The following is a 24,236-nucleotide window of genomic DNA, read 5'->3' as shown; positions in this document are numbered from 1 at the left end:
TATGTGTGCAATTTCAGCACTATGTAAGAGCACACTGAACTGCTCCTATCTACTTTTGGACAGGATTCCGTGCTATATATACATTGTAACCATGATAACAAAAACTAAACGCTGCTGCATTCCAGGATTTTTAACATTTATCATTCCTCTCTATATGCAGCACTTACCCTCTCGCCTGCTAGTCCTTGCTCTCCGGGTAGTCCTTTAGCTCCTCTCAGTCCTTTTGTTCCCTAAGCAATAAAATAAGGCCAAAAATAAGAAGAAATGAAAGAAAAAAAAGGATTTATAGCTAATGGGAAACAGAGGAGACACAGGAAACAGCTGCAGATGATTCCAGTTTAATACACATGCTGGAGTCCAGCGGGAATCAAAAGCAGCTCATCAAGTTTCACTTTGGACATTTGTCCCTTGAAATATGGCATCAATCAGAGTACACTGTATGAAGGCACAACATGTGACACAGCATGGAACCCAATCATGAAAGATGGCATGAAGAATTAATTTATTGCTTCAAAATCTGGTGTTAATTTTTTAAATATTAGGACATGAAGCACATAGTGTACAAGATTTCAACATTCTCTGTCTATGTCACATGTAAACTTTGTTGAAGATGCAATATCATCAAATATCACCTTTTCATGGCTATGTGGAGAAGACGGAGACATTCTGAATTTAGAGGTCCAGTGGATTGGTTGCAGTGAAATAAAATTGAACAATGTCAACAATGTGCATCTACCAAACACTTTAAACCTGAAATGTGTTTAAAACAATTCCTGTCCATAGTCATATCATGCCCAGATATGAAAATCCACACTCACTTCTAATCACCTCCCAACCCTCTTACAGACTCATAAAAGGGGCAGTCTCCCACATTAAGAGGGCTGTCCTTCTGCAGCCTAAACTGTATTTTTTTTCCTATGTCATATTTTCCACCATACTTCTATTCTGTATGTGTCATGGAGTCAGCCTGCATTTATTCTGCCCCATATCATGATGTCCTCCTGCATTTTTTCTGTGTCATATTGTCTTGCATGGCAATTTATATTTACTCTGTACATGTCATGGGGGTTGATCTACTAAAACAAATAGACTGAGAACTTTGCAAGTGGAGCTGCACGCTTCAAGGGAATTTGCTCTAGAGCTTAGTAAATTAGGTGAAGTTCACTTTGCAAAGAAAAACCCCATCACAGTCGAGAAAAAAATTGCATTTTTACTTGCACATGATTGGATGGTGGAAGTCAGCAGAGCTTCCTCTGATTTACTACACTCTGGAGCAAATTCCTTTGCATAGTATAACTGCACTTGTAAAGTAGACAGTCTGTTTGCCTTTAGTATATCAATCCCACGGTGGTCTTCGTTTATTCTGTTCCTGTTCAATAGTGTCCTGCATATAAATTGCCATGTCATGGTGTCCTTCTACACTTATTCTGTCCCATGTCATTTAATCATCCTGCATTTGTTCTGTACATGTCATAGTGTCCTGCATTTATTCTGTATTATGTCATTGTGTCCTCTCGCATTTATTCTGGCCCATGGCATTGTGTCCTCCTGCATTTACTCTACCCCATGTCATTGTGACCTCCTGCATTTATTCAGCCCCATCTAATGTCATGGTGTCCTGCTATATTTATTCTGTCCCCTGTCATGATGTCCTGCATTTATTCTGTACTATGTCATTGTGTCCTCCTGCATTTACTCTGTCCCATGTCATTGTCTCCTCCTGCATTTAATCTACCCCCTGTCATTGTGACCTCCTGCATTTATTCAGTCCCATTCCATGTCATGGTGTCCTGCTATATTCATTCTGTCCCATGTCATGATGTCCTGCATTTATTCTGTACTATGTTATTGTGTCCTCCTGCATTTACTCTGTCCCATGTCATTGTGTCCTCCTGCATTCATTCTATCCCATCCCATGCCACTGTGTCCTGCTATATTTATTTTGTCCCATGTCAAGGGGTCCTCCTGCATTTATTCTGTTTCATCTCATGTCATGTTGTCTTGCTATATTTATTCTGTCCCATGTCATGATGTCCTGCATTTATTCTGTACTATATCATTGTGTCCTCCTGCATTTACTCTGCCCCATGTCATTGCGACCTCCTGCATTCATTCAGTCCCATCCCATGTCATGGTGTCCTGCTATATTTATTATGTTCCATGTCATGATATCCTGCATTTATTCTATCAAATGTCATTGTATCCTCCAGCATTTATTTTGTCCCATGTCATTGTGTCCTCCTGCATTCATTCTATCGCATCCCATGTCATTGTGTCCTGCTATATTTGTTCTGTCCCACGTCATGGGGTCCTCCTGCATTTATTCTGTTTCATCCCATGTCATGTTGTCTTGCTGTATTTATTCTGTCCCATGTCATAGTATCCTACATTTATTCTATCCTATGCCATGGTGTTCTCCTGCATTTTTTCTGTCCCATCCAATGTCATGGTGTCCTGCATTTATTCTGTCAAATATTATTGTGTCCTCTTGGATTTATTCTGTTGTGTGTCGTGCTGTAATCTTGAATGTATTTCTTCCACTGTACCATAGTCCTCATTTGTTGTGTTGTGTACATTATTAGTCCATAATATATCATGTTGTGCATTTATTTTGTACCATATATTGCTACTCTTACTTCTCTAATTCTCCATCATGCCATGCTGTCCTCCATTATCTGTGCTTTCTGGTATAAGTATATCTTTATTTGTTATGCTGTCTACATTTTTCTATATCATGTAAAACTGTGATACAGCAATTATTTTTCCAGTAATGTCTTGCTGCATTTATACTTTCCAAGGATAAAGTGTCATCCTACTTTTATTCAGCTTTTATCCTGTATCTCCATGTCTTGCTGCCTTATATATTTTTAAGTTTCTACAGTTTCTGACTACTATCCTATTTATTTCTGCCTGATGTTATGCTGTCCTCCTGCATATATTTCTCTCCTGCAAAGTTAAATTAATGTCAAACAACTCCGTGATATATAGGTTGAATGCAATGCGGGCCTCCTACTGGACTATGTCCCCTGCAGCTCCCACACAACTACTCTTTTGATGTCAGGAGGGCAGAACTTTTAGTGAAGAATGTACAAACACCACTGCTTTCATTTACTGCTTGTTAATGGAAGCATGTATATACTGTGTTGAAATCCTCATTCCAGCATAGAAAGAGACAAAGGGCTGAGTATGTAAATCCTATTGCCATAATATGTTAAGTGATTTTTTATCATTTAGGAAGTGTAAATATCAGAAGAACACAGTTCCTGTTTGTTACGATGTTTACAATTGAGTACTGTCCGTGATACTTTTTTTGAGTACTGCTTGGACTTTGAAGAAGGGGACATACCCTGAAAGCTTGTCCTCAAAAATGTATGTTAGTGCAAATAAAAAAAGTATCACGGACAATACTCAATTGTTTCTGTCGCTAATGCACTAATATGGCTACAATCACCTCAAACATTACGATGTTTACAAATTGGGCAACAACAAAGCAGGCAGTAAGCTTTAAAATAACTTTTACAATTGTGCAAGTAACATTAAAGTAGTTGTAAAGGCAGAAGGTTTTTTACCTTCATACATTCTATGCTTACCTGAGCCTGCTCTCGATCTAGCAATGTGCAAAAGAGCAGAGGCTCTCTCAGTTCTCTCATTCCTCACTGGTTTAAAGACAGCAGCAGGAGCCATTGGTTCCCGCTACTGTCAATCACAGCCAGTGAGAAGGGAATGGGGGCGGGGCCAAATCACGCTCTGTGTGTCTTGGGAGATTCACTCATTTGGAGCCTCCCAATTGACATCCCTCGACTGGAAAATCGAAAGAGCCAGGAGGAAAATTGTCAGCCAAACAGCACCAGCATCCGATCAGATGTAGGCACTGTTTGGATATTTTGAGAGCTTGCAAGGCTGGCTGTCAAAATACAACAGCCACAGAAGGATAGTCATCCCTGTTTGTAGGACAGTCCTACTTTTGGAACCAAATGTCGCTGTCTCTCTTTCCTCTCCAGTTGTCCCTACTTTTGGTCTGATGTATGAATCTCTATAAAAAATATACTATTTAACTTCCAAAGTGCTACATTAAAGCCCAACTGAATAAGCTGATTGTATTACTGTGATGCAAAGAGGCTGCATACAGAGTAAAATATATGGTCATCTGTTTAGTTGTTTGCCGCAGAAAAGGGTGAAAACACTCTATGTTTGCAGCATGCTGGAGAACCGGACCTCTGATTGACACAGAAAGCAGCAGTCCAGGTATTCATTGGTCTGACATCCCTGCACATTGCTCCAATCAGTAGTGCTCATTCTGCCTAAGCAGTGTTGTTGATTGGAGCAATGTGTGTGTGTGTGTGGGGGGGGGGGGTGTCAGACCACTGGAAAGCCATACCACTGTGCTCTTGGCTTTACTAAAGGGCATTGAAATAGCGAAGAGCATTTACAAAGTGTTCTATAGCTTTAAGTTTAACAAACTAAAATGCATTTTTAACAAAACACCAACAGCAGGAAAACAATCCCTAGGAGATCTTTAATGGTTGAGACAGTAAGCTTCAAAAGACAGTGCTTAGACAGTAGAAGGTATTTGAAACAGAATCAGCTGGTAAGACTGTGGCTGCAAGTAGCTTGCTGGCAACATACCACCAGTTTAGGTAATGTTTGTCTGCGTGTGCATCCCATGCCCATCCATCCATGATATACTATGAATACAGAGCTGCATTAATTATTTTTTATATGTTTGTGTATTTGCTTTTTTATTGTATGGCCATAACATTTTGATTTTAAAAAGTCCCTTCCGAAGTCCCAGTATGGACTTTTTTTTTAAATTTGAGTCTCCGGAATAAAATGTTTAAGAACCCTTAGTTTAACTGAGAAATGTTTGGCATTAACTCTTTGTGGTCTTTGTAATTGGACATGTGAAAAAGACGGGGTTTTGCAGCTTACTTAAAGTGATTCTAAACACACCCTGTTTAATTTACATTATCCCTTCTCTTTCTGTATGCAGATAATGGCACTGTAATTATTTTAATTAAAAAAACAAAACATCTAAGTACCTTTTACCTAATCAATATACAGCTGCCACATGACCTAGCTCTTTCCCAGCCTGTCTAAAGGGAAACATAAGCAGGAAGAGCTTCTAGTCCTCTGCTGCTGGTCACATGCTAACAAAAAAACTGCTTTTGGGATACAGAGTAAAAATAAATAGTTAACATCAAAAAACCTGTCTTAAATTGTCATACAAATATATATTTAAAATAACATTTTTAATATTTTTTGGCAATTACATAGTTTGGGCAGATTTTCGCCAGTCATAGGCTGTGTCACACCCCTTCAACCTGTGATTTAGAATAACAGGGAGGTGATGTCTCAAACAGGGGCGGACTGACCATTTGGGAACTCGGACACTGCCCGAGGGCCCGGGTCAGTAGGGGGCCCCATGAGATGCCCCTGGTACCTTTCATAGGCATTTTTGGGTGTGGTTTGAGTATGGCCGAGGACACAGGGGCCCCATGATCCCCTATTGCCCGGGGCCCCATGATTTGTCAGTCCGCCTTTGGTCTCAAGATGTAATATCCCACCTCCATTGTGTTTAGCTGGTCAGTCGGCATGGAGGAGGAGGGAGGGAGTGGGCTGTCATTTACCAGTGTGTATATGCACAAATGTGTGACTCTATATTCACATGGGCTGTTCAGATGTGATAGGGAAGAAATGCTTAGCATAGAAACTCACTGAAAACTGAGCATGTGCAGTAGCTGCCCACACTGCTCTGCAAAATCCCCAACTGCCTCGGGGACATGGGCAGAGGGGGGAAATAGAGAACAGCAGGATCAAGCAGGTTTTTTGCAGAATAAAAAAAATGAATCCCATAGTGGATGAGCAGGTATGAACAGCATGTAATACAGCATTTGTTGATAGTTTTTTATGATGTGGATTTAGTGACACTTTAATTTGTGGTAAAGGATGTCCCTTTTTCTCGACTCTAAAACTTGGGAGGAATGGAATGCTGTGTGGTAGAGTTGACATAACGATGTACTTATGCTATGTGTTTGTTATAGGTATATTAAAAGAAATGAGTCTGGTGCATTTTAATAACTGCAGCTCTTCTAATTACCTACCTCAGGCCCACTGGGTCCTTCATCTCCTCTGTATCCTTTGGCTCCTTCTGGCCCTGATTCACCCTAAAAAAAGAGTAAAACATTAGGTTCCATCCAAGGCAATATCAAGCAACATAAGAAACATAAAACTAAGAGAGTTTAAAAAAGACCCTGAGAACTGAGTCATCCAAGGAAAACCACAAATTTTACTGATAAGATTAATAAGGGAAACATTCTACTGATTCCCTTAGGTTATCTGCAGTTCACAGAACCATAACTCAGAGCTGGATAAGAGGAGTGTAGTGAGTGAGAGGTGAGAGGAAAAGCCCACAGAAAATAGACAGTGGGGATTTGAAGAGAGGTGTGAGAATGAAAAAACGTACCAATAAAATAGAAAAGCCCACGTAACAAAACAGTATTTAGTTATTTTGCTTTGGACATTGTGAACAAGCAAAAGGGTGGTGGGAAGGAATGTATTATTAATTGCACACAGAGAACTTTTTTGGCCCAGTCCTAAATCAAATAAACATTTCTTTATTTAATGAAACAATGCATAGAGTGATGACTGTACCAAATTCAGTAATGCATACCAATCAGAAATCAGGCCCCACTCAGGTTTATTTAGAGTTTGAATGGTAATGAACCTAAATGAATGCGCCCTAAAATATATATTTTAGGTTTCTTAAAGTATATCTGAAAGTACCTTAAAATATAAGTTAAGTTTTCTATAGAGTAGGAAAAGTTCAAATCCATGAGAAAGTAGATTGATAACACTGGAACCCTGAGTTTTCTGTCTCTATTTTATATTATAATCATCCAAAAGTGTGGTAGCAGTTCAGATATAGAGAATTTAAATACTGGACTGGCAACCTCTGCAAACCAAAGGATTTCCACAATCACCACACCATGATATTCAAGACAAGATACAATTGAAGGCTTTGCAGAAAACTTGTCTTTGGAATAAACATGTATCTAGACTGGTATACCACAGTGTGGAACTTCAATTCTAGACTTACTCAGAGTTAAAATCTTGTTAGTTTTTTGCCATCTGTGCCCCACTGGGGACAACTCACATACTAGCCTGTGGACAAAGAGGCAGTGAGAGGAAATCACTTCAATGGAAGAGAAATGCATTATTAGACAACTGTCATCAGGACAAGTGTAACTACTGGAAGATCAATCCATCCATTCTGTTCCAATGACAACTTAAAGAGGGTAATTTACTAAGGGCAAATACACGTTCACTTTGCAATTGAAGTTACAGTCTACAAAGCAATTTTCCCCAGAGCTAAGTGAATGTAGTGAACCATCACTTTGCATAATATGCACAATCATGTGCAAGAAAAATAAGAGAAACACCATTTTTGCTTGCACTTAAGTGGATGTTGGAAGTCAGCAGAGCTTCACCTCATTCACTAAGCTCTGGGGAAAATTTCCTTGCAAATCACAACTTTCCTTACAAAGTGCAGAAGCATATTTGCCTGTAGTAAATCAACTGAAAAGTTTTCATTTTCCATCCTGAAAACAATGGTTACTTACCAGCAATGATCCTCACAGCAATAAATACTTAAGAGAGGTTCTACTCTATTCAAGGCTATTAAAACAATTTTACTTTAGATACTCTTTAAACTGTTTTTCTTTAAAACCAAATTCTCATAATTCAATTCAGCCACAAAATAATTCCTTTGCTGTTGGTCTGATGCAGTGGGGATTGGTATATAATGTTAACTTATATAATTTGTTCACTAGACTGAATATAATGTATCTGCGCCATTTTGGAAGACACTGGCTGACAAAATGGCTGGCTAACATGGGGGCCGGAGGTGGGAAAGGTTGAGAACTGCTGCAAATACACATAATACAGATTGTCATTCTGTGGGAAATTGTAAGGGCATGGTGACAGAGTAATGTAAGATTGGCAAGGAAAATAGTGCTACCAAGTCTTTTTCCATAGCTGATCAAATGGAGCTTTCTAGGCAAAAACAATGGGGAAATCCATGTAGCACCACTGCGCTCAGAAACACTTAAGGGTTGATTTGCTAAAACTGGAGAGTGCAAACTCTGGTGCCACTTTGTTTAGAAACCAATCAGATTCCAGTTTTTTTTTTGTCAAAGCTTAATTGAACAAGCTGAAGTTAGAAGGTGATTGGCTACCATGCACAGCTGCACTAGATTTTGTCTTCTCAGGTTTTAGTAAATCAACCTCAATGTGTTGCTTTAATACCTGGATTGATACTTTCTTGAGGTGCCTGTTTTGCATTCAGTAGATGTGCTTTACCATTTTTTTACTTTCTCATCCCATCAGAGGATTTTCATGCCAAAATGTTTTAACCAAACAATTCTTTAACATATCCTTAAAGAAATAGATAGTTTTATGAAAACTAGATCGAAGAACAGTTTGGCTGTTTAGAGTGGCAACCAAATTTCATGTTGCATTTTTAACACATGCTAGGGAATGAAAGCTAAAATTTAATTGGTTGAAAGAATTTTTTTTTCCATCGTTATTTAAACAGACATGTTCTGAAACAAGTCTCTTAAGTTTAACCAGGTGCTGGGCTACAGCAATATGGAGAAAGAGACATTGCTCTTTGTTTTCTCTCCTGCACAGTCCTCCTCCAGCCAGCAGAGGTGAAAGCTAAAGCTAAGCAAGCCCATAGACTTCTATTAAGAGCTCTGAGAATCCTGGGAGTTGTAGTTTGAGGTGGTAGCCATATAATGGCTACACTATAATGGGTACACTACATTTCCTAATGCAAACTGATTTTTATCAATCTGCAGGGGAAAGTTCTTCCTCTTGGCATCAAGGGAGTTGGAGAGAGAATACCTCTGTCTGAATATTTGCCTGCCAACTGGAGACCATACCAGCGTAAGTCTAAGCCTGAGACTGGGAGTGAAAACACCCGGGAACAGTAGCCCACATCACAGCATGGGCACTGCTACCTAAGGGAGACTGGAGCATCTACTCACTCTGTGCTTCTTACCACTGATCACCGGAGGCTTTCGGGGAGAGATTGAGAGGGTCCTCATTCTATAGCAAGAAGTAACTGCAGCATCTTGGGGACTGGAGAGAAGGCTATTCGCCCATAACTGATGCTGCTAGCAGGCACCAAGCCATACAGAGCAGGACACCAAGTGTAATCCCAGCCATTTCATTTGAACTTTTTCATTTTCAAATCAACTCTTTAGATTCCCTGCAAACCTCACATGTTATAAAATATACACTATATTGCCAAAGGTATTGCGACACCTGCCTTTATATGTACATGAAATTTAATGGCATCACAGTCTTAGTCCGTAGGCTTTAATATTGATTTGGCCCACCCTTTGCAGCTATAACAGCTTCAACTCTTCGCATTTGTGATGTCAGGCACTGATGTTGGACGAGAAGGCCTGGCTCGCAGCCTCTGCACTAATTTATCCCAAAGGTGTTCTAATCGGTTTCAGGTCAGGACTCTGCAGGCCAGTGAAGTTCCTCCACCCCAGACTCGCTCATTGATGTCTTTGTGGACCTTGCTTTGTGCACTGGTACACAGTCTTGTTGGAACAGAAAGGGACCATCCCCAAACTGTTTCCACAAAGTCAGGAGCATGAAATTGCCCAAAATGTCTTGGTATGCTGACGCATTCACTGGAACTAAGGGGCCAAGCCCAACCCCTGAAATACAACCCCAAACCATAACTCCCCCTCTACCAAACATTACATTTGGTACAATGCAGTCAGGCAACTAACCCAGACATGTTCATTGGATTGCCAGACAGAGAAGCGTGATTTGTCACTCCAGACTACAATGCTCTAGAGTCCAGTGGCGGTGTGCTTTACACCACTGCATCCAACACTTTGCATTGCACTTGGTGATGTAAGGCTTGGATGCAGCTGCTTGGCCATGTAAACCCATTTCATGAAGCTCTCTATGCACTGTTGTTTTGCTAATCTGAAGGCCACATGAAGTTTTGAGGTCTTTAGCTATTGACTCTTCAGACAGTTGGTGACTTCTGCGCACTGTGCGCTTCAGCATGCGCTGACCCTGCTCTGTCATTTTACATGGCCTACCACTTCGTGGCTGAGTTGCTTCCACTTTGTTATAATACCACCAACAGTTGACCGTGGAATATTTAGTAGCAAGGAAATTTCACAGATGGACTTATTGCACTGGCGGCACCCTATCACGGTACCACGCTTGAATTCACTGAGCTCCTGAGAGTGACCCATTCTTTCACAGATGTTTGTAGAAGCAGTCTGCATGCCTAGGTGTTTGATTTTATACATCTGTGGCCATGGAGGTGATTGGAGCACCTGAATCAAATGATTTGGAGGAGCGGCCCAATACTTTTGGCAATACAGTGTATCTTTTTACAATTAATAAAAATCTTTTTACAGTAGAGCAAAACATTTTCTGAGTTACAGATTTTCTTAGTAAGGATTCATGACTCATGTCTTCGAATTTATATAGTTCATTATCCATAACATATGGATTCTAGAGTAATTTAGCATTATATTTTTCACTGAAAATAACAAACAAATGGTAAAAAAAACCTTATAATTTAATTTTTTGTTGTGACAGCGCTAGGTCCTGCCACTGGGTAGCAGTAAATGGCACACAGGGTTCTGACTGAGGGGCTCCAAAATGTCTGTTTTAACCATTTTTCAGTTCTCTATGTGTTTTGTAACACACAGATTGGGGGCTGAATCCAGAGGCTTTGAAACGTTTTGTGAGAGAAGAACCCTCTACCCGGTATCCAGATTTTACCAGAGACCAGCAGGCGGTGTGTGTGATGATGTGCACACCCTTTATAGTCACGAGGCTACCCGTAATTCAGTGCTCCACCCAGGAGGTCTCCTGCCCAGGCCAGGGCGTGGGGCAGTACAGCAGGGAACCGGGAGAGTGCAGAGTGAGTCCAGTGAGAACAGAAGGCAGCTGTGAGAGGAACAAAGGTGTACCTGAGCACAGCAGTGCTTTTCAATAGAGGGACCAACCAAAGGTTGAAGCCTGAGGCCTAAGCAGTGTTGCTGTGAAAGAAAGCCAGAAGGCTGAAGAAAGATTTTCTTTTGAGTCCTGCAGTGACAGTGGAAACCCCTGCAACAACGACAGTTTTGTTGAACTTTTACTTTTTTTCTAATAAAAGTAGGCTAACAAGCCCTCAAATAGGACTACCTAGCTTGACTGAACTCAGTTGTAAACACTACACTTGAGCCAAAACCCCTAGAACGTCACACCGTGCACCAAATGCAAAGTAATTTTGCTGCTACCTTTTTAACACACCATTAGGGCCCAGCCAGAGGCAGGAGAGGTGCTGACTTTGGTTCAACAGTTAGAAATAGGGAAAGGAAGGAACTAAGGGTTGCATGTCCCTTCCCCTGACTACATCAGCTCAGTGGCTCTCTCATGGTAATATTCACAGTTTTTTCAGTTTTACAACTGTGCTCTACTCTGTGTATTAGGATTATTGACACTGGTTCTGGCATAAATGAATCTTGCATTTAAAAATACCCATCAGGCTTGGTTTTCTAAGAACCAAAATGTGGTTTCCCTAGGACTGGTAGACATAATTTATCATTTTTGCACCTACTGTGCGAATATTCAAACATGATAAGCCCTGGGAGACACATTTTGGCATCTTCACCCCAAATGCCACTGAATAATGTAATATTTTTTATCAATGAAAGATTTCAAGATAAATGTAGGCTACAACTGCTGGCCTGCTTCTGAAAATGTTATTTGCCTGGCTGTATCTGATTTAAGAAATCTATAAGTGACCTACCTTTCACTGGTATACAGCAAGGAAGATCTGTGTGAAGTCAAAACTCCTAATTTTGGCTTGTTCTGTGTCAGTGACTCAGAAATTGACTCAGTACTACAGCTAGGAAGCTTGCAATTTTAAAAGGAAAGCTATCAATTAAAGACATATATTTTAATTAAGCCCAGGCTCTATCTTTCTGACAACCACTTTAGTCAAATTAATTGAATGTGCCCCCAAGAACAGCTTGCCAGAAGACTTTTTAGCATTAAACAGCACAGTGCAGAACTGAAATACAGTACATATAATGGGTCAGGAACCCATTCAGCCTGCTGATAGGACAGGGGCAAAAGCACACTAATCAGGTCATCCTGAAACTCCCTCTGCTCTCTGCTCTCTTTGTCAGCACATCACATTGCACAGAAGTGAAACTTAGTTGGCTATTAGAGACGGCCCTACTTTTTCTAGTATGAACCTAATATGTAGGGCAAGTAACATAGGTTTGCTTTTACTTTGCTCCCACATCACTCATTTTGGCCACCAGGAGGGAAGAAATATAACAGTACAGGGTATAGGGTACGATGACTCTGCTCCCTTTCTCCTACAATGCAGCAATTGGTGTCTACGTGGCAAATTGATGGGACCCAGCACAGCCAAGTGGGGGAGTCTTAAATCCTTTTTGTGCTCCAAGCAGAACAACTTGAAGCCATTCTTCTACTTTCTGGGCAGCAGTCAGGAGTCAGCGACAAGGCAGTGTTTCAACACATAAGTTACCCACCCAAATAGTAAGTGTATACCATCTTCTTTTGAAGGCTGGGCTAATTTTTCTTTTGAACCTCTAGTCACAGGCTCACTTTAAGATGTACACCTGGCCCCTATTCTCTACATTTCTCCATAAATGGATATTTCTGTAAAAAGAAAACTGAGATCTTTCAAAGAACCTCTTCTTGAAATAACTCTATTTTTGTTAAAAAAAAGCAAAGCAAAACCAACACATTAAAAAATAAAAAACACACCAACTTTGCCTGTATGCTCCTAACATGACACCAATTTATTATCTGCAGCTTCAGAGCCATGTATAAACAGTATATAACTGCATTTCTAGTTGGACAGAATCTGAGATTTTCTGTTATTCCAATGATATACACAGATCCCCATTGTTATTATAATGGAGGAACGCCAATTTCTGTCTCGCAGCCACGTCTGACTTATTTTCTGGTTAATTTCTCTTACATCTTTGCTACTGTATCTTCTTACTGTAAGTTCTGTGAAGACAGCTGCCAGTGTTTATATAAGATAATGTTCATATTGAAAGATATTCATCAGGAGGAAATAAGGTCAAAGTGAAAGAATTTCTGAAGTGGACTAAAAGGAATTATAATGAATTAAAATTTAATAAGGAGTATGTCCTATTTTAACAAAAGGAGGGTTCCAGAAACATACTGTAAATATTAATAAATCACTTACGATTGTTCCTGATAAATTAACATATTTATCAAATCCAGGTCCAATGTCTACACTCTAGTTTGATTCTAAACATTTTTATACTGCTGAGGAGTTGTATATCATCTCCCATTTGGGTCTGAGTGGGGGAAGTTCATTATTTAGTGGTTTCCTTATCAGACTGGATTCTATCTTGCTGGACTACGCTGCCAAGATGCACAATTTTCCATTATCCATTTATCCTGTGGATGGAGACCTCTATATTATATCTAACTACATAGGTCAAATTCACATGATTGCCTGTCTTGTGCCATTTTCCTACTGCAGTCATTTATATTATGTTTATGGACAGATCATAGTTTAGAAGCTGTGGTGTACAATGCAGGGATGGACTATAAGATATATGACTTATTTTAAAATCCAAATTGTTTTCAATTTGGGTGAGGTGTTCTGTTTTCCACCCATTTAAAACATAGGAAGTGAGTGGAACTATCCAAAATAGGAACCAGGACAGGAAATCCCTGGTAAAGCCATTAATTTTTTTTGGTAAAGCCAAAAAGATGAACAGGCCCACTTTTTAATTGCTTACTAACTAAATGAGACATGCTTTTCATTTGTTACCATTTTGAATTCCGAGCCTTTACTTCTTCAAAAGAAGGATTTGGAAACTGCTGTTTTAATTTATTCTGTAATTTTCAGTTATCACCTCTTCTCTATAATCTGTGGTAAATCCATAAAGTATGGTACTTGCTGTTGAATTTGTGACAAAAGGATGACCTTGCTGTTTTGAGAAGGCAGTATTCTGAAGGATTGATTTGTGGTTCACTTACATTGAACAGACTGGTGTATATACATTTTAGTAATGGACACTTATCTAATTTAGTACTAGTGGTCTTGGATATAAAGGTAGTGATTGTGATTAAGGAATGAATGATATGGCTATGCCCATTGTCCATAAATGAGGAATAAATCCTTTGTTTTCTGGGTTATGGTGGAAGACAAATTCAATGCCTTCTGTTTTAGGAAGGCAATGCTATAATTTTTTCACCATATGGTTAGAGTCCTAGGGTTCTTAAGAATCTGAATATCCTTCTGTCAACCCAATATGAATTGGTGTAGGATAGGAGCCACAGCTACGAGTGTCACATAGGCCATCACCACATGATCCAGCCCCCAGGTCCTCTTTCCTTAAAACATGATCCCAAACACTTCTGTCCATCCATAGGCTGTTAGGTGCTTTAGATGTGCTGCATTAGATGGGTGAGTGATGATGACACAGAAATGGAAGCATCGACCAACATAATCCCTGAGCCCACCCAGAAGACCGGGCTGAAGAATAGTACCCAACAATTTGTTTAGGACAGTACTGATTGTTATCTTGGTTCACAATAAAACAAAACAAGCCTAAGTATTAATACAAAGATTTGCCTCTTACTGGATCTCCAATGGGACCAACAGGCCCGTCTCGTCCTTGATCTCCTTGCTGTCCAGGATCACCCTTTAGAAGAAAAAAAATAGTGAGAAATCATATTATTCTATATACACTAATAAATACCTGCAATATTCATGTAAAAATATTCATGAGCATATAGCAAACAAATAACCTAAAAAATAATATTCTAGTGAATTGAAAGCAGCTCAAGATAGCAGTTTTTTATTTTATGAATGATAATAGAATAACTATCATAAATGATTATTATATGTAAATACCCTTTCCAAAGGAAATGACTTCTGGGTATATGCCATGCAGACTCTGTGACATTTATCATGAGAGGTATATGTGGGCTAACATTGCTGACCACTTTTTGAATACCTTGTCTCCTCTAGGTCCTCGAGTTCCAGACACGCCTGGTGGGCCCCGCTCTCCTGCACCTCCCTGAGGAAATTAGAGATTAGACTTAAGTAACAGGTCATATACAGTAAATTAACACTTGTACAGAGGGGATATACCAGTTAAAAAAAAAAATCATCTCTCCATAAAGAAGGCCTGTAATGGCTCATGCTATCACAAGGGATTCTGTTCATCCCTTCCTTGTGATAGCAATAAAGTTCAATTTAAAAAATAAAGAAACAGAGTTAAAAATGTAAATAACATTAGTAATAATAAAAGAAAAATTACATGTCCCCCATGCTCACGTGCAAATGCAAGAGCACACATAGGTTCCACGTGCATATTTAAAAAGGAGATCACACCACAGCAATAATTCTAGCATCAGACCCCATGTGTAACTCTAAACTGGTAACCTGTAAAGCAGGGGTCCTCAAACTACGGCCCGCGGGTCACATGTGGCCCGCCAAGGACATTTGTCCGGCCCGCCGGCAGGGGCGTATTTGCAGCGAGGAAGGGACACTAAGTACAGGGGCGGGCAGGGGGCTGCTGTATCTTACCTGGCTCCGTGTCCCAGTCCCACGACGATCCAGTCCAGGAAGCGCTGCTCCTTCATTCACTCCGGCCACTCCCTCACTCGATGTTCGCGCTGCCGCTCGGCTCCGCCTCCTCACTGGTGATTGGGCACCAGAACTGTAGCTCAGGAAAGGCACACAGGCAGCCAATCACCTGCAAGGAGGCAGAGCCGAGCGGCCCCGCGAACATCGAGTGAGGGAGAGGCCGGAGTGAAGAAGGACAGCTGACAGGTAAGTGTGCCGTGCTGATGGTGCTGCTGCAACCAGGTATGCTGGCTGCAGCAGCCCCATGCTGGAACAGGGGTCAGCAAGTTAAGTGTCATTGGGAGGAATAGTGCCCCATCATTGGTGTCACTGATACTAATGATAGGGCATTATTCCTCCCACTGACACCAATGATGGGGCACTATTCCTCCCCCCACTGACACCAACAATGGGGCACTATTCCTCCCCCCCTGACACCAACGATGGGGCACTATTCCACCCTCCACTGACACCAACGATGGGGCACTATTCCTCCCACTCACTGACACCAACGATGGAACACTATTCCTTTCCCCACTAACACCAATGATGGGGTACTATTCCTCCCACTGATACCAATGTTGGGACACTATCCCCCCCCTCACTGACACCAATGACGGGGCACTATTCCCCCCCACTGACACCAATAACGTACTATAACTCCCACTCACACCAAAGATGAGGCACTATTCTTCCCACTGACACCAATGATGGGACACTATTCCTCCCACTGACACCAATGATGGGACACTATTCCTCCCACTGACACCAATGTTGGGACACTATCCCCTTCCCCCACTGACACCAATGACCGGGCACTATTCCCCTCACACTGACACCAATGATGGGGCACTATTCCTCCCCCCACTGACACCATCAATGGGGCACTATTCCTCCCCCCACTGACACTAATGATGGGGCATTATTCCTCCCACTGACACCAATGATGGGGCACTATTCCTCCCACTGACACCAATGATGGGGCACGATTCTTCCCACTGACACCAATAATGGGGCGCTATTCCTCCCACTGACACCAATGAGGGGGTGCTGTTCCTCCCACTGACACCAATGATGGGGCACGATTCTTCCCACTGACACCAATGATGGGGCACTATTCCTCCTACTGACACCAATGATGGGGCACGTTTCTTCCCACTGACACCAATGATGGGGCATGTTTCTTCCCAATGACACCAATGATGGGGTACTATTCCTCCCACTGACACTAATGATGGGGCACGATTCTTCCCACTGACACCAATAATGGGGCAATATTTCTCCCACAGACACCAATGATGGGGCACTATTTTGCTCCATAAGACACACTTGGGGGGAAATGTCTGTGCGTCTTGTGGAGCGGCCTGCCCAGTATTCCCGCCGTCGTTGTATGTCCGCAGCCTCTGGTCATCTCCTGTACTATGTCCACAGTCTCTGGTCATCTCCTGTACTGTGTCCGCATTTGTTCATAGTTTTTTTTTTTTAAACTATAGTCTGGCCCTCCAACGGTCTGAGGGACAGTGAACTGGCCCCCTGTTTAAAAAGTTTGAGGACCCCTGCTGTAAAGGCTTTTAAAGTGTTGCCTATGGATAATTCAATGTAATGTAGTTTGTCGTCATTCCATGGGCGTGCCCAATTTTAAAGTGTGATATGTTCGGTATCTATTTACTTGGTATAACATCATCTTTATTCTTTTACCAAAATTCAGGTATTATATTGTGTTTGTGTGCACTAAAATTCATTTTCAAGTCTATTTTTTCCTGCAAATTTGTGTTTGGTTAACTGCTGCGCAAATATCGTGCAGAAAAAAAAATTGCAACAACAACTGTTTTATTCTCCAGGGCCTCTGCTTAAAAGATATATAATGCTTTGGGGCTCTAAGTAATTTTCTAGCAAAAAAATGCAGATTTTTACAGTATATATATGAGAGAAATTTCAGAATTGACCCTGACTGGAGTTGGTTAAGGTGAGTTACTTGTGACTATAAATGCTGTGGTATGTTCATGACAATCAATAGATCTGTGAATGGCATTCAGATGAGTGGTAAAACACTTGCTTTACAAAACAAATAAAGTTTAATGTGCCTAACTACTACTGGCTAAAGAAGAATGCTATGCTCACCCTGAATATGTTACCAGATATGTTACCAGATGTTGCAGTTGTAGTGTATCAAATCTGCTGGTTCACAAGTTAATGCACTAGGCCATAAAAGACAAGCTCTGTCCCTGACAATAGCTGCTGCTTAGTGTATCATTAGATGAATTCACCAGGTTGCACAGCAGGAAAATGGAGTACTCTATGTTCCCGGCATAAAAACATGTAAGTAACATCCGTATTATATATAGTACATAATGGCAGCTTGGCATGTTCCATCAGCATGTGTATGTGATGCAAGGAAGCTGGCTCCTGGTTTTACAGGAATCACCTGTAGATCCGAAACCTTGCTTGGTTTATATGCCTGCAAAAAAATGAAAACAAAATGTGTCCACGCTGCTCACTGCTTGACCAAACCTGCGCAATGCAAACAGATATCAAGATGCAAAACCTTGATGCATTATGCACACAAATTTCTTAATTGTAGTTATTGAGCGTACAATGCATCAAGCCTTTTCATCTCAGTATCTGTTTGCACTGTGCAGCTGTAAACCTTTGGTCAAGCAGTGAGCAGCATGCACCAGGTTTTTGGATTTCATAGCGCATTCCATTAGGTTGAGCAAACTCTATAGGGACTCTAAATCACCTTACTAATAGTACTGGTAAGAGCACCAGCAACTTGATTAATATTGTTGCAGGAGTCTAAAGGAAAACAGTGCATATTTCAGTTTCTGCCAAGATACTTCTCAGTGGATTGCTGTCTATTATAAAAGAAGCAGAAAGATGTTCTGTCTGTTGGTGCAGATGAAATTGAAAAACCTGTGCAACAACTGGTTTTTCACAACTCCCATTCTCATTCATTATGGCTGCAGCTAAGATACTGTTATTTGAATTTTGTCTGGGACCAGATCTGATGAGAAGGATTAGGAGGAAGAGCTTGGCACTATTGCCCACCCTGAGTCTTCTACCCATGTGTGGTCCTTCATATTTGTTTATGATAACTCAAGTTTCCAAATAACTAGAAGGATGTTTATTCCTTCACCTTTGTCTATATACATTACTGACAGCTATGGATAAGTTGTCTAATGGTAAGGAGAAAACTACCAGACTGGAGATCCCCACACACCACTACCGCTCCTTAGTTTCCTAGTATGTCCTATGTCTGGCAGCCTGAGAGCAAGACACTAGAACACAATTACTGACTCCAGAGCTGTCTATTTTAGATGCACCCATATCCTTGTATGCTCCTTTTACTAACATTACTCCTTCTAAAATGTCTCCTGCAAATGCAGGCTGAATAAAAGAAATCATTGAATGCATGGCCAGCTCAAGAACAAGGTGCACCAACAAGCTAGCCAGTATGTGTTCCTGCTCTATGTCTGTGCCTGATAACAGAATTCCTCCCACATTAATTATCAACGGCCTGTGCAGTAGAGTGAGGGAATCCTGTAGGGCATCACCCCGATGTCAAATTTGCATTGGACTAGAGGCAAAACTGCTACTTGAACTGCCAAAAGTTCATAATTATGTTCACTGGTCCAATCCAGACTGAATAGGGTAGTCTGTCAACTGATACCCAGTTGTTAATTTTTCAACAATGAAATCATTCAGCATCATGGCCAATCACAATTCAGAGCATATTAGAGGAGCAACCCATAAATCATTAACTGTATTACTAGGCATTTCTTTGCACTAATAGTAGCGAACATTGCAAAACGTTCAGCTTGTCAGAATGTTCTTTTTACTCTCAGCCATTCACAATAGTGTTGGGTATGTAATGTATTGTAACCAGTGTTAACTATGGCAAATATATTCTGATTTTGCCTATCCAACTTAATGAGCATATTACTAATTATATTTCAAAATGTGATCTCTAAATTAAATGAACTCAAGACACTAATCTTAAGGTAACCCTGCTTTGTAGAAGACACCTTTGCTGCCTTTGTTGGAGAGATTGTGAACAGAAGTACTTTACCATGTGTCCAGCTTTGCTAAACAAGACGTTTGGAGTTCAGAGCTCTATAAAGACTGGCTGTTACCATATAGTGGCCAGATAACCACAAATGTAAACCTAGAATCGCCAACTGCTAACATACTACTCCCAGTCCTTTAAAATGTGAAACTATTAATTTATAAAAATCAGATTTCTGAATCAGAAACCATACAGTATATTTAATGAACCTTACCCTATCGCCTGGAGGTCCATCTGTTCCAGCATCACCCTAAAAAGACCAAATACATGTTCATTGATAGAGTAGATAATTGTAATTCTGTTTACACACAATCATATTTAGTTTCAGCCTCTTACATCATCACCAGATTCTCCTTTTTCTCCTGGAGGACCATTTGATCCAGGATCTCCCTGTAATTAAAAAATAATTATTAATGTACACAATTGAAAATAAAAGATGAGCTTTTCTATCTAGGATTTTTCAGCCATTATGTTATAGAATTCTTAAAACTTAATATTATTGTAGAATTCTTTACTTCTTTTTTTCCAGGAGGATCTGACTTCTATTATGATTTAAATATACTTGTGTTTTTATAACTATTAAAGCATTTATCATCTTGGTCTGTAGGCATCTCCATTGGTAGATATTTATTTTCTTTTGCTGATCGCTCATTTATTGTTAATATACCGTTTTGATGGTAGTTATTGGTCTCCCACTGACAGTTAATATTTTTCCATTGCCGATCACAGCAATATTGTTAGCATTGGATTTGTCATTGGTAGTTATACTGGCATGATAGTCATAGGTCTGTCAATGGGAATTATGCACTATCAATCATTATTATTGTTAGTCATTGACTCCTCATTGGTAATGAAGGGTTTGTCCTTAATAATACTTGATCATGGATTTGTCATTATTGATTAAATATTTGCTGATGATTAGTAAGCATGCATTTATCTATGTTGCATACAAATTTATTATTAGCAAGTACATTTGTGTTATTTGTGGACAAAAGTGTTGTTTGCTTTGTTCCAAGGCTTTATGATTAGTAACTAAGGATTTTTTCATTGACAGTCAAACATTTTCCATTAGTATAGTTTTATCTATAGGGAATATATAAACCTTAGAATTTTCAATTGCAAATTATAAATGTATCCTTTTTAATTATGGATTTATTTTAAAACCAAAAGGTTATTTTTTTTCCAATCCAGCGCACAGTCTGTTGTACTTTCCAAAATCCAATTTGCCTATACTCTGATGTTTATCATGATACCACAGAAATATGCTTGTAATAAAGATTGATTATAGCTATAACTATAATATATATAATATATATATATATGATATAAAGCTGGAAAATTTGTGTTCTCGAGGATTGCCATGTGGTGATTAGTTTACTCAGTAATTCATAAGAAAGACTGTGAGAAGATCAAACATTAGCCACTCTTTTTCTAACATCTTGTTTTTTAGGAAGCCAGATGAGCAGAGCATCTGTTTTTCAAGGTTTGTGTTAGAAGATGAAGAACATAATCAGTTAGCCAGTTTCTCTGTTAGCACAATTTCAAAGCTATATATTGCCTTGTTTAATCTCCGACTTTTTAAATCTTTAGGGATGCCATGACACATGCACAAACACCTAAAAAATTATCTGATCATGTCTTACCTTGTCACCTATATTCCCTGTGCTACCAGGTTTTCCTGCACCACCAGGTACTCCAGGCTCTCCCTGCAAAAAAACAAAAACAAAACAATATATATAATTATATAACATATAACTATATAACAATAATATATATATATTAGCCAACAACTTACAGTATGTGTTATTTGTTCCATGTACCTGTAGCTGCTTCTCCATGTATCCAAGTTTTACTTAATATGTATGCTTCATACAACTACAATCTTTTTTTATATTTCTGACTCTGCCTATCAGTTGCTCAATATTTAGCTAGATTCATTTAAAATACTGCTGTATATATGAAAGCTGAAATTGCTGATCTTGAAGCAGCAAGCTTTGGGGGCTGTCATCTTTAAGCTTGTTTTAAAGCCTTGCAAGTCACTGACCTGAAACAACTATTGGCACACATGCGATACTTATACTTCTTCCACCTCAACAAAAAGATCAGGAAGGACAAGGATTAGAAGCCTAGTGATTGCACCTCCAAGACCAAGTCTGCAGTGACAGCTACCATTTTTGTATTTTGACAGGTTTCTTTAAAGCTCTTGATATTGGCATTGTCAGATTTTGAATTTCATTTTTGGAAGGACACGATAAAACAATCAAAGTTAACACCTAGTTAATTTCCACAGGCAATAATCCTTGTTTCTAGAATGTATTATGCCCTTGCTTCTCCTTGTATAGTTATTGTTAGACGTGTACGGTTTGTTTAGTTCTGAATTGAAATTTGAAGGAAATTTTCGTTATTTGGAGATTCAGATGTATCCGAATTACAATAGTAAAGAATTTAAACAAATTTGAAATAACGAAACAAAATTTGAATTGAATTAGAAATGATTTTGAAAACAAAATTGAATTTAAAAACAAATTTGAAATGTAAACATATTGCTGACTATTGCTGATTTCCTTCAAAGACTGTGCATATTAGAATATAGCTGTCTTCCGAAATTTGAATTTCGATAAAAATAGAGTAGAAAAAACAGAATAGAGTAGAATAGAAAATAAAGGAATAGAATAGAATAGAAAAGTATAGAATAGAAAATAATAGAATAGAAAAAATAGAATACAACAGAATAAAACAGAATATAATAGAAAAAAAAGGAACAGAATAGAAAATAAAGGAATTGAATAGATAGCAAAGAACAGAATAGAAAATAAAAGAACAGAATAGAAAAAATTAGAATGAAGTAGAAAGAATATAGCTGTCTTATGAACTTCAAATAAAATAGAACCAGCTATTCTTCATAATGAATTTGAAATGGATATTTTTTTATTTTTGAATCCATTAAAAAAATCCGATTAGGATCAAAAACGAAAAAAATTTAATGAAACAAAACTAAAAACATTTTGTTGCGAATGGAACAAAATTAAATGAGTAACTTAGCAAATCGATACAAAACAAATTTTTTCGCTCTGCGCATGTCTAGTTATTTTATTTTTCCTCTATGCCCCTAATTGGCTAACGCTTACTTTTCCTCCTTTTGCTCCATATGACCCGGGATCTCCTTTTGGACCAGAGGGTCCAGACTCCCCCTGAAAAACAGATACATATTTACTGATAGGAGCATTATTGCACAATGGATCTGAAAAATGAATATGAATTGATTATCAAAGCTTGGTTAGTTACACCTTCAAAATTTTTTTCTCCCAAATATATGTTAATAAGGCAACTGACCCAAATGTTACACATACACCAAAAGTGTAATGTGGTGGGCTTTCATGCGTGTATGGCCAAATTACCTTGAAGTGCCCTTTCATGTGCCCAAATTACTCAGGTAAGATGGGGCCGCAATAAAATACATAAAATATTTGTTTTTTTTTGTCTGGGGCTTCTGGACAATTGTTGATACTACCAGAAGAAGAATGAATGAGTGGGGGGACAATCAGAGATCACCATACTCTCTACAGATCAAGGGACTTCCAGCCACCTCTGCTTTCTCTGTAGGCTATAGAATTATAACTCTGTATGTAAAGCTCCTTTTTACAAATAGCAACTTTAAACTTAGATTTTTACACTAAAGAATAAGTAACATGATTGGTGAACAAAATATAGAAAACTGCATGAAATGTGTGCCTAGAGCAGTGTTTCTCAACCTTTTTTCAGTCAAGGCACCCTTTAAAGTTACGGACAGTCCTGAGTCACCCTTTAAATTTATGGACAGTCTTGAGGCACCCCATTCTAAAATGTGAAAAACTATTCTAATAGTTTTATATATTGCGGCAACATCCACACATGTAGGACTCCCAACGTTAGAGGTGATTTATTCTTCCAAAGCAAATACACTCTTGCACACTGGTACTGACAAGTATCCCAATGTTTCTCTTCTCCCTCAGTTTTTCTCCATCACTGAGATAATGTGACCCCAGCGCTGATGGATAGGGGCAGGTGAGGGTCAAACTAGGATGCTGTGCTTGCGGCTGACATCCTCCTTATCAGCTGATGATGTCATTGGTTGTCAGGATGTTGATAGCTAGAAGGTTGTAATGGTGCACAAGGAAACCCTGTGGATTTGCGTAACTAAAAGGCAGGCTTGTTCCACCCACTGGCTTGTATTTAAGTTTTTAGACATATTGTCAAGGCACCCCAGGTTGCCTGGGCACCCTGGTTGAGAAAGGCTTGCCTAGAGCATAAGAAAGTTAAAGGAAATCTTTCCTGAGAGAACTGCAAAGGCTGTCATTGCCATCCTTCTTCTGAAAATGCTAGTTGCCTTGTTTTCCCTAGCTTCAGTCCTTTCTGAGACACCAACCCAAAACAAGCTTGCAAATAGGAAACATGAAGTTAGACCTCATAAACTGCATACTTGTTTTAGGTTAGTGACTCAGAAAA

At 39.5% G+C, this 24,236-nt stretch overlaps 1 protein-coding gene across 1 annotated transcript in view; it reads right to left on the bottom strand.

Moving 5' to 3' along the window:
• Positions 1-24,236, bottom strand: part of COL6A1 (collagen type VI alpha 1 chain) — a 69,528-nt gene that overhangs the window by 19,380 nt on the left and 25,912 nt on the right. Inside the window, exons 15-22 of the mRNA XM_089680865.1 lie at positions 22,880-22,942; positions 21,395-21,457; positions 20,088-20,141; positions 19,966-20,001; positions 15,072-15,134; positions 14,694-14,756; positions 6,102-6,164; positions 168-230 (exon numbers count right to left, since the gene is read on the bottom strand). Coding sequence (XP_089536991.1) covers positions 168-230; positions 6,102-6,164; positions 14,694-14,756; positions 15,072-15,134; positions 19,966-20,001; positions 20,088-20,141; positions 21,395-21,457; positions 22,880-22,942 — 468 coding nt within the window. The remainder of the gene's footprint in view (positions 1-167; positions 231-6,101; positions 6,165-14,693; positions 14,757-15,071; positions 15,135-19,965; positions 20,002-20,087; positions 20,142-21,394; positions 21,458-22,879; positions 22,943-24,236) is intronic.

This window comes from Staurois parvus, unplaced genomic scaffold (genome assembly GCF_062004578.1).
Source record: "Staurois parvus isolate SC_StPar_1 unplaced genomic scaffold, SC_StPar_1.0 ptg000251l, whole genome shotgun sequence".
Taxonomy (NCBI): Eukaryota; Metazoa; Chordata; class Amphibia; order Anura; family Ranidae; genus Staurois; species Staurois parvus.
The sequence above is the reverse complement of the archived record's forward strand: the minus strand, read 5'-3'. Positions and strand labels throughout refer to the sequence as shown.